Source organism: Schistocerca americana, unplaced genomic scaffold, assembly GCF_021461395.2.
Source record: "Schistocerca americana isolate TAMUIC-IGC-003095 unplaced genomic scaffold, iqSchAmer2.1 HiC_scaffold_187, whole genome shotgun sequence".
Classification (NCBI taxonomy): Eukaryota; Metazoa; Arthropoda; class Insecta; order Orthoptera; family Acrididae; genus Schistocerca; species Schistocerca americana.
Genome location: NW_025725892.1, coordinates 119,580 through 135,134, shown reverse-complemented (window position 1 = coordinate 135,134; position 15,555 = coordinate 119,580). Strand labels below are relative to the sequence as shown.

At 37.4% G+C, this 15,555-nt stretch overlaps 1 protein-coding gene across 1 annotated transcript; it reads left to right on the top strand.

The window, feature by feature from the left end:
• Positions 1–2,761: 2,761 nt before the first annotated feature.
• LOC124573710 lies at positions 2,762–13,330 on the top strand. The gene is made up of 3 exons (XM_047131139.1): positions 2,762–2,825; positions 2,908–3,125; positions 12,188–13,330. Exons 1-3 carry the CDS (start codon positions 2,773–2,775, stop codon positions 12,310–12,312), a joined length of 396 nt encoding a protein of 131 aa, XP_046987095.1. The 5' UTR covers positions 2,762–2,772; the 3' UTR covers positions 12,313–13,330.
• The last annotated feature ends 2,225 nt before the right edge of the window (positions 13,331–15,555 follow it).

Here is a 15,555-nt window from a genome sequence, read left to right as displayed (position 1 = left end):
CACATATGAATGAAATGCTGCCACTGCCACAGTGATTGCAATCCTGCAAATGATGTGGGACATCACTGGATGCAACTTGAGTTCTCATTTTGTACATCTCAAGTGCAATCTAAAGAATAACTAGTAAATCAACTATGTTTTTGAAGTAGAAGACTTACACCTCCAGCAGACAACTCAGGAGCCTGTATTTCAACAGGACAAGGCTTGGATTCTTATAATGAGAAATGTGGAAGCCATACTAGAAGAAAGATGTGTACCACTCCTTCTCTGGTTTGCACATTTGCGTGACATGTCACCCCTGAACATGTATGGAATGTGGTTGGTTGGTGACCTTTTGTGGTTTTCTAAGACTGGTGGAACTTCACGGAGTAGAGTACAAACTCTGAGTAAGGAGGTTCCTCAGTATCCAGGTGCTGTTTTGTGCAATGTCAAAGTGTTTAGAAGCATCACTGGGAAGCTTGATGTCGTACTAAATTCAACAACCCCGAGTTTATGTACAGTTGTGTTACCTTAGAGATTTATCTTCTACTATCAGTTTTAGTGTAATGTAATCATATTGCCATAGCAGTTTTATCATCTTCAATAAATAATCATCAAGATATTTCTTTATTTATGAGCCAAACCAGCAAAGTATTTTATTCTTTTTTCTGGCAATCAAATCTTCATATTGCCACAATTGTACCACAGATTGCTCATCTCTTACGTAATGTTTTATTCCAGTATTTTAAGTGCTATATTTAAAACTACTTTATCTTTTGAGATATGAGTGCTATCTGCTCTGTATTACACACATTTTTCTTGCATTGTCATATCGCAGTCAGTTTATCCTCACAATTGTTCAGTTAGTAGTGGTTTGCTTCATTGCCTTTTGTCAGCGGTGGACTGCCTGATATTTTTTTGCATTTGGTCTTCAACTCCACATTTTCCAATCTCTAAGTATTATAAAAATGTGTGTGTGTGTGGGGGGAGGGGGGTCCATTTGTGTTTTCCCCATCTCCTCCTGAACCAGTGGACCAATCCAACTGAACTTGGTACACATGTCTTTTACTGTCAGGCAACAATTGCAGTGAATGTAAGACCCATAGTTCAGGTGATACAACGTGGCGATCAGTGAGGTGGGTGAAAAAGAGCTGCATCATTCATGAAGTTTTAATGCATTTATTCTTTAGTGCTAAGACACTCCTACAGTTGAGTCAACTTGAGGAAATCCCTGACAACTGGCACCGCTTTTGACATCTTTCAATCGTGAAGCGGAGACGGCTGCAGGCAAAAATTGTAGCCATCTACAAAGCTATGAAGAGGCATTGTCATAGAGACTGTTACAAAATCACTTTGTAGACACGTGAAGCAGCAGTGACCAGCGTACAGAAACTGTTCGGGATCGTGTTCCTTAATCTGGATACTGTTCCTACAAATTTGTACATCGTGCATATTTCTTTACATGACTGTTTGATAATTTACAAAGCGTTTTCATGAACACATAGTAATAAATTTTTTAAAAATACTGTACTTCAAACACAGCTCATTTTTTGTATTCATTTCTAATAGAAAATTGGCAAAATGAATACCCGAGCAATGCAGCTAGGTTTCTCAGCTAGTTTTAGAAATAAAGAAAATTGATTAGTGTAGAGACACTTCTCTATATGATTCATACCTAGAAAAGAGCAAACAAAATTCTCAAAGTAGTTAGGGTTTTAGGATGTCAATGTGGACTGTGATGTGAGAATTAGTAGAAAAATCCTTTAGCATAGTAACCCAGATTCCACACCTTGATTGACCCTCATAGTCTAAGTCCACCATTCAGTCACCTGGCCTGCTGATACCTATTTATATGCCGTGGGCTCAACATTCCAGAACTATGCTAAACAGTCTCCAAGCAGCTTTTTTTTTACTTTAATTTCACATGCCGCCATATCACGTGTCACAACATCGATTACAGTGATGTCTAGTAGTTTGCCAGCCAGAGTGGCCGAGTGGTTCTAGGCGCTACAGTCTGGAACCGCGCGACAGCTATGGTCACAGGTTCGAATCCTGCCTCGGTCATGGATGTGTGTGATGTCCTTAGGTTAGTTAGGTTTAAGTAGTTCTAAGTTCTAGGGGACTGATGATGACCTCAAAAGTTAAGTCCCATAGTGCTCAGAGCCATTTGAATGATTTGATGTCTAGTAGTTTCTGTAGTGGCAAGAGAATCTATACATTCTTGTCCAGCCTTGATTGGGCATGTATATTGTAACAATTACTATTTGTGTTCTACAGCTGTTGCTCACATTTGTATTTATTTTGTGTTTAACTTAACACTACACATTTTGAACATGTTCTCCTCATGGAGAGGCTGTTCGGAGAGTGGGAGGAATTTGCCAGAAGTCGATGGCTAGTGGTATCTGCTGTTGTTGTTGTTTTGATTATCTTGACATATCACTTCTGACATTTACATAATTACCTGTAGGCTATGTGTGCATGCCTTATAGTGTTAGCTGTAGGGTTAATGCCTTCATCATCTGTGAATAAATAATTAATGTAATGCTGTAATTACATTAGTAACAGAAATTGTTTAATTAGCTGTTTTTGTTTGTGTTTCAGATTGCACTGAACATGTTGATTGCCATAAAAGCATATTTGCAGGGAGTGGAAGAAGAAATATTAAGATCTGTTATAATATCTACAATATTGCAGTCGTTATATTCTTTACACTTTATTTTTCATGAAGACCTGTATCTGTATTCCTTCCTAGCTATCTCAGAAGGTGTTGGATACATGATAGCAGTGGGACTTATGACATTTCCATTCATATTGATATTCACTACAAAAGCTATCTTGGACTATAGGTTAGTCTCTTACATATATTAATTGCTGTTGACATCTCTCTACTTACTGAAGAAGAAAAAAATTTTTTATCTTGTTTCACAGATTAAAGGCATCACTGACAGAAATGTATATTGTACTGTGTTCCTATACAATTGGACAAATATTATTACAGTCGAGCAGCCACAGGAAAATGCTCTCTCTAAAAAATCCAGTCACCTCAGTTTGGAGGGTGAATGTGCTGCCTAAATGGAGTGCTGCTGTTCAGATCAGAGCATATATGGGAGAGATCATTATATACTGGGCTTTGGCTTTAGTTGCTGGTAAGTCTTATGTCCAGTTTTCAGCAATGTTACTGTAACTAGAGGACCAGATTCATGTATGAGTGATAAAACACTACTGGTTAATCTGTCATGATTTGTTGTTTTTGTGAATATAGTCGCCATTGTTCTTAATAAGAAAATTAGAACTCATTCTTTTAACACCTATAACTACAATGGTGTGCAAAACTTTAGGGTGAAAGTAACTTTTGCATGATGTGTTACTGCCAAGTAACATAGGTCGATGAAACATCGACCACACATAGAATGAACTCCTACAGTATAGTACAAAAGGTAACTGAAAGACAGACAAACAGAAATGACACTTTTATTGAAAGTCACCACGATTTATAATGGTCTGCTGGACATAAGGAAAGATGGGATGTGGTTCTTAATAGGGTGTGTGATCACCACAGATGGCAATGAATGTTCTGCAATGTGCTCCCATGCTGGCCACATGGTTGGTAGGGAGTTCTTGTGGTAGAGCATTCCATTCCTCCACCACCACAGTTGACAACTGTTGGATGTGCTATAATACATCTCCCCAATGCATCCCACATACATTCGATGGAATTTAAGTCAGAGGAATAGGCAGGCCAGTCCTTTCATTGAGTATCCTCTCGTTCAAGAGCTGTCCCACCGTCACAGTTCAATGTGATCACACTTTGTCATCCATAAAAATGAAGTCAGTGCCAAATGTACCCTGAAAATATGCACTTTGGGAAGGAGTACAGTGTCACAATGTTGACTGGTGGGTGTACTGTGTTCAATGATTGGCAGGTCACTGCACCCATGCAACATTATGACTCACTGCACAACACATGGACCGTCAAAATGACCATTTTCAACAATGTTCCTGGGTGCATTGCGTGTTCCCACCTTTCACCAGATGAGGATACGCCCAGCTTTGTCGAACATTATCACTTTTGTTAAAAGTGTTGGGAGGCATGTTGTTGCATGGACGTACTGACCTCAAAATCTTTGAACATGGTACATTTATCAGTCAGCATTGTTGTGATGCTGTGCTCTTTCCCCATGTGCACCTTTTCTGGGTTCATTTCACCCTGTCTTTGTTTTTATGGATGACAGTGTGTGACTATATTGAACTGTGCAGGTGGAGTAGTTCTTGGAATGAGAGGATATTTAGCAAATATCGCTCTGCCACAATAATTCTTTACCAACCTTTTGCCAGTACATTGCAGAGTATGCATTGCCATCCATGATGATCACATACCTTATTAAGAACCATTTTCCATCTTTCCTAATGTCCAGAGGACCATTATAAATCACGGTGACTTCTGTGTGATTATTGTCTTTGAATCAAAGTGTCATTTTTGTTCTTCTCATTGTGTGTCTTTCCGTTACCTTCTATACTGTACTGTAGCAGTTCCTTCTATCGAGCTATGTTATTTGGCAGTGACACATTGTGTGAAAGTTACTTTCATCCTTAAGTTTTGCACTCCAGTGAATTTTCAAGATTTTTGTGCAAATTTTTGTATGTTCCTGATCGCATTCTGCTAGATGGCCAAGGATGTTAGTGAGGTCTGTTGTGTGTCTTGTTCCAATAGTTTATGTTTGTGATTGTATTGTTGGCTGTCAGTGTTGCAAACTATAACAGGAGTTCCTGCAGCCTATATTACTTACGATAATGCACTGATGGGAAAACCAGATGTAGCTGCCATATTTGATAGGGAAAACTCCTGCTGCTTCAGTAAAGAGGTTCCTTTGTGACAGTTGTGTACAAACCCTACAAAAGAAATGACAAATTGGTGCTCTTTATTGTGCCCAAAAAACTGAGATACTAGATCTCGGACATAGTCAAACCACGGAGCTTTGAACAGAGTTTGTGCCTCACTGTGCCAAGTGTCTACAGTTAGAATCTTGGGCTAGGTAAAATTTCCTCTGCCAGGCAAACTGTTGTAGTTAAAAATGTGTTAATGACAGAGATTGCTTATGGTTAACCCTGATAATAACTATTGAAGGGCAAGCCACTGGCCAGCAAATCAACCCTGAACATTTATGACATGAGCAGTCATCCGTCCAGAACACTTTTTAACAATGCAGTGGCACCATATACGAGGGAGTTCTTTTTATTTTGGGAATTCAGGTTCATCTGTTATGCAAACAACTGTTTTCAAATTCCCAAATATGTTTCAACATCTTTGTGCTATCATCAGTGTGTACTTTTATTCAGTTCTTATTTTCTATTTTGTTGGGTTTTGTAGAACTCTGTTCACATTATTATATGCTGGTAGCTGGCTATCTGTAAAGTTATTTTAGTAGTTTTTGTCCTCATCTGCATTCTCATCTGTTGTGGAAGTATACACAGAAGCACAGTACAGGTTTCTGAGTAACTTCCCTCACAAGTTAGACTTTTGAACTTCACAAACCAGTGTTTATGTTGGTGTTGTGTCTGATTCCTGTCGATGTTCATGTTAAAAAGAACAGTTCTTTTTATAATAGGTGGACATGAATTCCTGTAATTTAGTCTGCAAACACAGTTATTGCTGGAACTTCAAAACTAAATGATTATTTGTCTTGTTCATTTACGAATGAAGTGTTTCCAGAACTGCCAAAAATGATGATGAAGACACGTATTCCATATTTGGCTTGAGGCAGCTTAATGTTTTGCAAAGGTAGCACACACCCTACAAGTCATCGATTTTACTCCTCTTTCACACATTTGTAGGACATAGATCGGTGTAGCAAATGATGCTCAATATGATGTGCTCCTCCTGCATTTTCAAGAAGTCGAAGGTCATAGTTTTAGGAGCCTATTGAACACCATTTGAGAATGCCAGCTGTTGAGCAACAATATTTGCACAATCAGGAACTGTGGATTTAAGGCAGCAGGCTAGAAGTCTCCTAGAGTTATGTTTGAGGCTTGTCATCCCCCCCTCCAAATCTTCCACCAAACGCTTATATCACTACAATGAGTAGTTTCTTCAAGAAGGAACTGTAATGATATCCCCCTAATCCCTCTCCCACTCCCTCACTCTCTTGTGGCCTTGCAACTCTTTTCTGAGAAAACCTGTGGCGAGCATGGGGTCTCGAGTCACTGCATTATTTTTTTCCTTTCCAGCGTTGCAGTCTTACTTTCTGACTATATCTTTTCTCGTACTCTGTCTGTAGACAGATTGCCTATTGACAACCTAGCTTGTCGCAGGACATTGATTATGGCTTTTCCCATTTTACTTATTTATTTTCAACCACTTACTTTCATTAAGTCCCCACATCCAGGTCTGTTCTCCACCTTTTCTAATATTGTTAGAGACATGTAGGCCATGCAAGGAACCTGACTACGCAGGGAATGCACTATTGAGGCCTGAGATATTACCTCTCTGTAAGTGCTGAGGAACAGGTGCCTGTCTGGTGGTATCAGGACTCTGGGCAGTGGCCGTCAGTCTGGCAATTGCTCTGGCTTCACGATACTTGTGGGGAGAGCCCTTTCTAGGTTGTTTATGCAGTATCATGACAAATATCTCACACAGTGGAAATACGACAGTCATCTGCCAGTGGCTGTGGGGTAACAACTAATGTCCGCCTGTTCTGCGATCTGTGTTAATTTCCATGAAATGCATTTCAGTTATGATCATCTCCAGTCCTTTGAGGATACCATGCCCTCTGTCAGAACCCCAGAGCATCTGGATGGGTTTACATGCTGGTTAACACAGATACTGTCAGTGAGTGAACCAGCCCGGGTGGAGGTAAGTGGTGGAGGGTAGTACTATGTTGGTGGAGGGTAGTACTACTTCATCATCTCGATCTCTGTCTCTTCAATGCACCTACCCACATTTGTGTTGCCCATGACACTTCTTTGTCTATTAAACTTACGATCTCTTCCCTCAATCTCATGGCATCACTGCAATTGATGTTATACCTCAGTCTTTATGACAGTGATCACTTTTGCCAATCCAAATGCTGTATGGGCAGAATAATAAAGAAGCATTAAGTGGGTGTGATCTTCCACACACCAGCCAAGATGGCAGCTCTTCCCGGATCTGTGAAAGATGATCTGCTTTTACGAACTTATGAAATTCCTTGTCAGTATGTTAAAAGTTGCATAGAACAAACAATATGCTCTGTACAAGAATGTTGCATCAAACACAAGCTATATATCCGCTTTCTACAGCCCAACAAAGCTGCAATGCCTGAACATTGTATTTCCATTGGCCATTGCATGAATTATGGGAAAGTCAAGATACTGTTCACAGCCTCATCCTATTGGGATTCAGTGATCAAGAAATCTGTCGAAATACAATTAGCAGACAATATGCTCAGCTGAGGAGATAGTTCGCACCTCGGCAAATAACAGAAACTACTCATTTCATGTCTGCGCTCTCAGAAAAATTATTGTTCTGAGTCTTTGCTGTCTGACATTCCAACACTTCACACATTTTAATAATTAACCACATGATTCCTAAGCACATTGGATTCACTTCATCCATTTTAATAATTAACCACATGATTCCTTAGAACATTAGATTTGTTGACTCAGCACTTTTTTATTCTGAGAAGCCTAATGAAAAATCTATGAGTGTGCTCTTGTGCCGACTGTCTTATCTCCGATGCACACACATTTACTCACAGTGTATCATTGTGACAAGTGGCTTTAATTCAGTGATGGCCTCACCTTGAAGAGCAAACATGACAACACCCCAAGCCACATGACCACTTCCATCATGGAATTTTTTACCATAAAAGGCATTCTTGTTGTTCCACAGCCCCCCCCCCCCCCCCCCTCATTTGCCTCATCTGAGTCCTTATCACCTTTTTTCTTCTCCCGAAATTGAAAAATGTCTTAAAAGGATGTCATTTTGTGATTTGCAAGAATATTCAAACGAATGTGATCAAACTGTTAAAAAAAAAGGCCCTACCAATTGAAGCCTTTTGGAACTGCTAGCAGGATTGGGAATGACAACTCTGCTGATGTATAGCTGCCAAAGGGAACTACTTTGAAGGGGACATTGTTGTTGTTTGAAGAAAAATGGAAACATTGGTAGATAAAAAATCAGTCTCACTGCTCTTCTCACACACTTCGTATGTGTATCATTGCGAAGTGTGTGACAGAGGGTACTTTCTACCATACTATATACTGAAGTTTCTTGTATTCTATCCATGTACTGAGAGTGGTAAGATTTTGTGTGTTTTGAGGTTTTTTTTCTGCTACACATAAAAAGTCTGTAACCATTTGCACCATCCCTTGATGTTCCCTGTAAGTCCAACCTGATATGGGTTCCATACACTTGAATATTACTCAAGTATAGGGCATAAAAGTGTATTTTAAGTCCCCTCTTTTGTAGGCAAACTGTGTTTTCCCAATGTTTTATCAGTTAACTATCGCCTGTGATTTGCTTCAACTACAACTGAGCCAAAGTGGTTGTTCTGTTACACATCTCTACATATTGTTGAGGAAAGGGGAAAAAAGGCATGGAGAGTTAAAGCAGTCCTCATCACGAAGGTTCTTTCAAACAATTCAGTGCTGTATTAGGCACGGTCATATTGTAGATAGTATGCTCTTGGCCTCCTCTGACCTTTGAGATGACTAGATACAGGTGGACCCCGAACTGTGGTGCCATTTGGTATTTTTCACTTTAACAAATTATTGCTAGATATGAAAGAAGTGATAAGTGACAGGAAAAATTCTTTGACTTTACTGAGATTTGAAAGCTCGACCTTTGGATTTACTGTCTGGCACTTGCTCACATAGCCTTCAAGGCACACACATTTATGATATGACTGACAAGGTGTGACTCATTAATCTTATAGTTAAAAGGATATCACATGTTTATGTTCCACGAAGTGCACCACTTTGTATTTAGATATTATGAGCAAGTTGCCAGTCTTTGTGCTTGACATATTTTGTCGAGATCTAGTCAGATATTATGGTAATTTTTACCAGATCAAATTTCTTCATAACTAACAGCATGATAGGTGAAAAGCTTGAGACAGCAACTATTATTATAGTTGAATGCTGTCAATTTGCTGTGCTGGCCACCATTGTTAGGATTAAACTACCCTTTTATTTTATATGTTTCAGTACTACATAGTTTTGGCTGTGTAGCCATTCTCAAGTGTCTGTTACACGTATCAGCTCCAATAGTTTGGATTAGATTAGATTACTACTTGTTCCATAGATCATGAATACGACATTTCGTAATGATGTGGAATGTGTCAGGTTAATAAAAGGTGTCTATACAAGATATTACATTAGACAAAATATTACATGACACTCAATATTTTAAATTTTTTTTTTTTTTTTTTTTTTGTTGGGGGTTAGGAAATTACCCACTTACTATATCCAACAATTCATCTAATGAGTAGAAGGAGTTGCCATTAAGAAATTCTTTTAATTTCCTTTTAAATGCTAATGGCTATCTGTCAGACTTTTGATGCTATTAGGTAAGTGACCAAAGACTTTTGTGGCAGCGTAATTTACCCCCTTCTGAGCCAAAGTTAGATTTAACCTTGAGCAGTGAAAATCATCCTTTCTCCTAGTGTTGTAGCCATTACCCTGCTATTACTTTTGAATTCCTTCGGATTGTTAATAACAAATTTCATAAGTGAATATGTATATTGTGAGGCTACAGTGAAGCTTTCTAGCTCTTTAAATAAGTGTCTGCAGGAGGATCTTGGATGAGCTCCAGCAATTATTCTGATTACACGCTCTAGTGCAATGAACACTCTTTTACTCAATGATGAGTTACCCCAGAATATGTCATACGAAAGCAGAGAATGAAAATAGGTGTGGTAACCTAATTTACTCAGATGTATGTCGCCAAAATTTGCAATGACCCTAATAGAATAAGTAGTTGAACTCAAAACGTTTCAGCAGATCCTCAGTGTGTTTTTTCCAGTTCAACCCCTCATCAATGCATACACCTAGAAATTTGAATATTCTACCTTAGCTACCGATTTCTGATCGAAGTCTATATTTATTAATGGTGTCATTCCATTTCCTGTGTGGAACTGAATATACTGTGTTTTGTCAAAGTTTAATTAGATCCCATTTGCAGAGAACCACTTAATGATTTTCTGAAAAACATCATTTACAATTTCACCAGTTAATTCTTGTCTGTCGGGTGTGATAGCTATACTTGTATCATCGGCAAAAAGTACCAGCTTTGCATCTTCGTGAATATAGAATGGCAAGCCATTAATTGCATCTTTGTGAATATAGAATGGCAAGCCATTAATATATATTAAGAACAGCAGAGGACCCAAGACCGAACCTTGTGGCACCCCATTCTTGATTGTTCCCCAGTTTGAGAAATCACCAGTTTTTTGCATGTTATGTGAACTGTTTATTTCAACTTTCTGCACTCTTCCAGTTAGGTATGATTTAAACCATTTGAGCACTGTTCGATTCATACCACAGTACTTGAGCTTATCTAGAAGTATTCCATGATTTACACAATCAAAAGCCTTTGATAGATCACAAAAAATCCCAACGGGTGACTTCCGGTTACTCAGAGCATTTAATATGTCATTAGTGAAAGTGTATATAGCATTTTCCGTTGAAAAACCCTTCTGGAAACCTAACTGACATTTTGTGAAAACTTTATTTTTACAAAGGTGTGAAGCTACTCTACAATACATTACTTTTTCAAGAATTTTGGATAAGGCAGTCAGAATAGAGATTGGGCGGTAGTTGTTGACATCAGATGTATCCCCTTTTTTATGCAGTGGTATAACAATGGCATACTTCAGTCTATCTGAGAAAATACCCTTCTTCAGAGAGCTATTACATATGTGGCTAAGAATCCCACTTATCTCTTAGGAACAAGCTTTTATTATCCTGCTGGAAATGCCATCAATTCTATGTGAGCTTTTATTCGTAAGAGTGTTTATTATCTTCCTAATTTCAGAAGGAGAGGTGGGTGGAATTTCAATTGTATCAAATGGTGTGGGTAAGGCCTCTTCCATTAACTGCCTTGCTTCTTCTAATGAACATTTAGATCCTATTTTCTCTACAACATTTAAAAAATTATTATTCAAAATGTTTTTGACTTCCAGCTTGTTGTTTATCAAGTTTCCATTCACTTTGATGGTAATGCCGTCATCCTGTACTCTTGGTTGCCCTGTCTCCCTTGTAATAATATTCCAAATTTTTTTGATGTTGTTATCAGTCAGCAACAAAAAATTAGAAGAAAAAAATTGTGTAGTTGCAAATTTTTGTACAGTGTTTGGAGGATGTGTCATGAACAACATATTGAAAATCCCCACCGGTGGAGGGGGGGGGGGGGGGGGCAGTTAAAAGTAATTTTTTTTTTAGAATAACTTAAAAACTGCAGGTTCCTGTAAAAATGCTTTCCAGTACAAAATTGAAATACATAAAACTTTATATGGGAATGGTGTTCCTCATTTTCTTTCTAGGACTAATAGTTTCCTCATTGCCTTGTTTCTTCTATTCATAGTACTGGTAATATCATATTTGAAGAAAATAGATTGGTTTGCATGTGATCAGTCTTTTTATAACTGGCGCTAGTTTCCACAGAGTAAGTCATTTTGTTGCAGTTAGGTCATAATGTTTGAACTCTTAATGTCTTCTAGTATTCTGATAAAACTAGATAAGTCTTTTAGGACTTCTAATACCTATAAGGTATAGCCTTATAAAAGGAGCTGTCCCATAACATTATTTTCTAGTAGAAAGTATGTTTGTTTCTGTGTTCTCTATAATCTTTCAAAGCTGGAAATACTTTTTCCATGTTGAGTATACAGTATCAGTCAACTGTATTTTTGCCATTCTCATCACCACTTAACTACTTAATAGGCATCATGAATGATGTAAACACTTTTTTTAATCATGAAAAAGAAGTACAGGCGCAGTATCTCACTTTCATTTGTAAGCAATGAACCATAAACTGATCATTCTGCATAATGCATCTATTGTTTACTATGTATGTTAACATTTTATATCAAGTGAGATACATTTGTTTGCATGTTAATGTTCTTGGCGTTAATGTGCTTCCGTTATAATGTGTTTAGCTGTAACTTCAAATGTTAAGCTTGTTGCCAAGTTTAATCACCATGACATTTCATTTTATAGCTGTTATTTCTTGCAGGTACCACTTACCTTGGTATTTTCATAATACCGTCAGCATTTACAGTTACTGTGCTTTCAAGAGCCTTCAGGGAATATAAACGTTCAGCAGCCTATCAAGCAGGTGAAGTTAACACCAAACAATAATAAGCTGTAATTCTCAGTAACTGTTGTGAAACAAGATCATGCTAAATGATTGTGAATATGGGGCTAACTGCCATGTTCAAATATGGAATCATTTATAAAATGTTTTTTTGTGATAACTACTGTGCACTAATTGAACTGTCTTTGTTTAGCAATTGAGCACATACATTTTCTTAAAAAAGAGTTTTCAAAGATTTTAAGATGGTCTAAAATTACAAATGATCTTTATGTAGCACTTTTTATGTTCTTGTAAGTAATCTGAAAGATTATAGGAGCATCAACATTTATTGTGGCAAGTTTAGTTTTTATTGATCTAAGAAGACTGTTAAAACAGTATTTTTTTAAAAAATATGTCTTTGGCTAGTACTTATAGTTAATTACTTATTATTATTATTATTATTATTATTATTATACGTATCACTCTACAATGTTATTATTAGTATTATTATACGTATCACTTTATGAGAGTACAAATTAAAGCCCTTACTGATTGATATGTTATAAACGCCATTCAGACTATGGCACGAACTGAACAAATATCATTTCATGCTGTGTATTTTATATTTGGTTATTTTCTATATTTTTGTTGTAATTATTTTCTAATTGTGTTGTTTAAATAAATAGGTTTAGGTTAAATGAGTGTATGTGTATTTAAATGTTACCTGTATTCTAACATTGTTTTTGGAAACTCCACTTTAGTGTAAAGACTGCTTGTAAGAAAGACAAATTGCAAGCCTTTGCTCTTTCAAAGGTTGCTAGTCAACTGCATTGATATGATCTGTGTGTCTCCCAGCTGTGTGAAATGGGACACTAAATGTGCGCACGGAATGACCACTCCCATCATTAGTTTGATATTCATCTCGTTTGAAATTAAATTTTTTGTTAGCAGCAGTAATTTGTACGCCTTCCAAATATTTAAAGAACTTTATGCTACGCAATTACACAAATATATTTGAATCTGTGTTCACAAATCGGAAAGACAGATTATAATCTCGTGGAGAAGGAGCATTTGTTGTAACAAGCAGAAACATTAGATCCAGTGAGTCTAAAATAAATTGGACTGCAAACTAATATGGACAGGAATAATCAGGTTTGATTGACTTCTTTTATAAATCAGATATTTCTACCAACAGATCCACACTCGTTGATCATATCATTATCCAAAGTAGCCTAAACTTGATATCATGGAAATACTCCCAAGTACACAATGGTGGTATCAGGTGGTGATTAACCTACCCAATATCAATTGGGAAAATGTACATTAATGTTACTGACAATAAGGACAAACAATGCTGCAAAATAATGTCGACTTCATTGTCTGACAACTACCCTGAACAACTAGACAAACAACCCACAGCTGAAAGAAACATTTTAGACCTTGTGGCTACAAACAGAACCAATCTTTTTGTGTCATCAGTGAGAGAGGGATAAGTGACCATGGTGTTATGAGAAACAATGATCACCAAAAGCAAAAAGGTCATAAATAAAGTTAGGAAAGTATTTGTGACTGGCTATCAGCTTACTTAAAGGGTAAATTGAGAACATTTACTTCAGATCTGGAATATGGGGAACAATTGTGCATTAATATACCATGGTTTGCATAAATACGTATCAAGGAAAGTAATAAAATGTGGCAAAGACCCAGCTTGGTTTGATGGTACCATTTGGAGAATACTGTAAAAGGAAAAATGGACTACTACACTGTCCATACAAAAGAAACTGTAGGGAAACCAACAGACAAAACTTAATAGTGCGAGAATGCTTAGTCTCATGGCAGTAACACTGAATAAAATGTTCTTGCGCTTTCAGCCATTGAAGTTAAAACATCACTAACTTTTGATCAAGCACTTCTTTTCCATTGTCAAGTTGAATGACTGTAGATTGACTGCTGGTATGCCCTTATATACTGTAGCTGCTGGCTGTGATATCACTGGTGTTCACAACCTTGCCACATGTTAACTCTGCATTCGATGTGCCCGTTTCAACATCATGCTCTCTGGGTGCAAGCCGTGCTGAGCTACAGGCTGCTGTCTTTATTAAGTAGCTAGTGATCCTTGAAAATTCTGAATCAGCCGGGCATCTTACATAACCTGAGAAAAAAGTCAGGAAATTCAAATGGAGTCCTGGAATTTAAAACATTCTGCTCTATTATTACTGTTTCATAATAAACATTAAAGTCAATATTTTCTTTTCTTAATAAAACAGGCACAAAAAATTTTTCTTCCGTGTTCTCATTTCTCATTTTGTCGCAACACAACTTTGAAAGTTGAGATGATGTGGCCGAGAGTGTATTGGGAATGTCAGCTTAATGAAATAAAACAATATTGAAATTAAGTACTTTACATGAAATTGTTTTATGTACAGTATAACAAGAAATGCTGTGTGTTAAATCTAGACACTTGGTGAACGAGTATAGTGCATTGCTTTTTCCTTTATTATTTTCAGTTTTGATATACAGGGTGATTCTTATTAGCAGTTAAAAACCCTTGAAGTAATGTAGATAATGCTGAGACAAATAATTGAATATAAGACGTGAGGGCCAAAAATGTCGGGAAATACCTGAAAAGTGGATGACAGATGTTGACCATGTGAAGCCACCAGATGACGTACCTCGCAGCACGTGCAGCAGTTGGGCTTGTCAGTCCTACCTTCACCGAAAAGTGGCAGTGCTACATATCGCTCCACTAGGCTATTCTGTTTTCATTCTTGAATTATCCAATTGATATGATAGTGCTGGTAGTAGCTATACAAGACTACAATGATTCGGGTTACATTTATGAGTAGACTAGCAGAGTGATGTGAAGCACTTACCTTTACCAGCGAGAGTAGGCTTGACAAGCCCAACACCTTCACGTGCGGCAACGTACATCATCGTCATCTGGTGATGTCACGTGTTCAGCGTTTGTCATCCAATTTTGGGGTATATTCTGACATTTGCAACCCCATGTGTCTTATATTAAATTACTTGTCTCAGAGTCATCTACGTCATTTCGGGGTTTTTTAAATGTTAATAAGAATCACCCTTTATAATCCTGACAGACAAAACACCTTTAGAAAATTTGAATGTTTACAAACATATTTTGATAAGAAGTAGACTATAAGGCAATATTATTTATATACTAAAACAGAAATAAGAGATTGATAAAAAGTAAAACTGAACCTTGAAAACATGGAAAAAACCTTGAATTTCAATTTGTGACTCTGCTAACCATCCTTTAAGGGTGTTGTCAGTGGTTTTTATTTCAG

What these genes read in the sequence shown, in the direction of transcription:
- LOC124573710 (XM_047131139.1), top strand. Translation starts at nt 2,773, where the DNA reads ATGACATTTCCATTCATATTGATATTCACTACAAAAGCTATCTTGGAC. An exon ending in AAAGCTATCTTGGACTATAG is followed by an intron (nt 2,826 to 2,907) that starts GTTAGTCTCTTA and finishes CTTGTTTCACAG; the next exon opens with ATTAAAGGCATCACTGACAG. An exon ending in GGCTTTGGCTTTAGTTGCTG is followed by an intron (nt 3,126 to 12,187) that starts GTAAGTCTTATG and finishes TATTTCTTGCAG; the next exon opens with GTACCACTTACCTTGGTATT.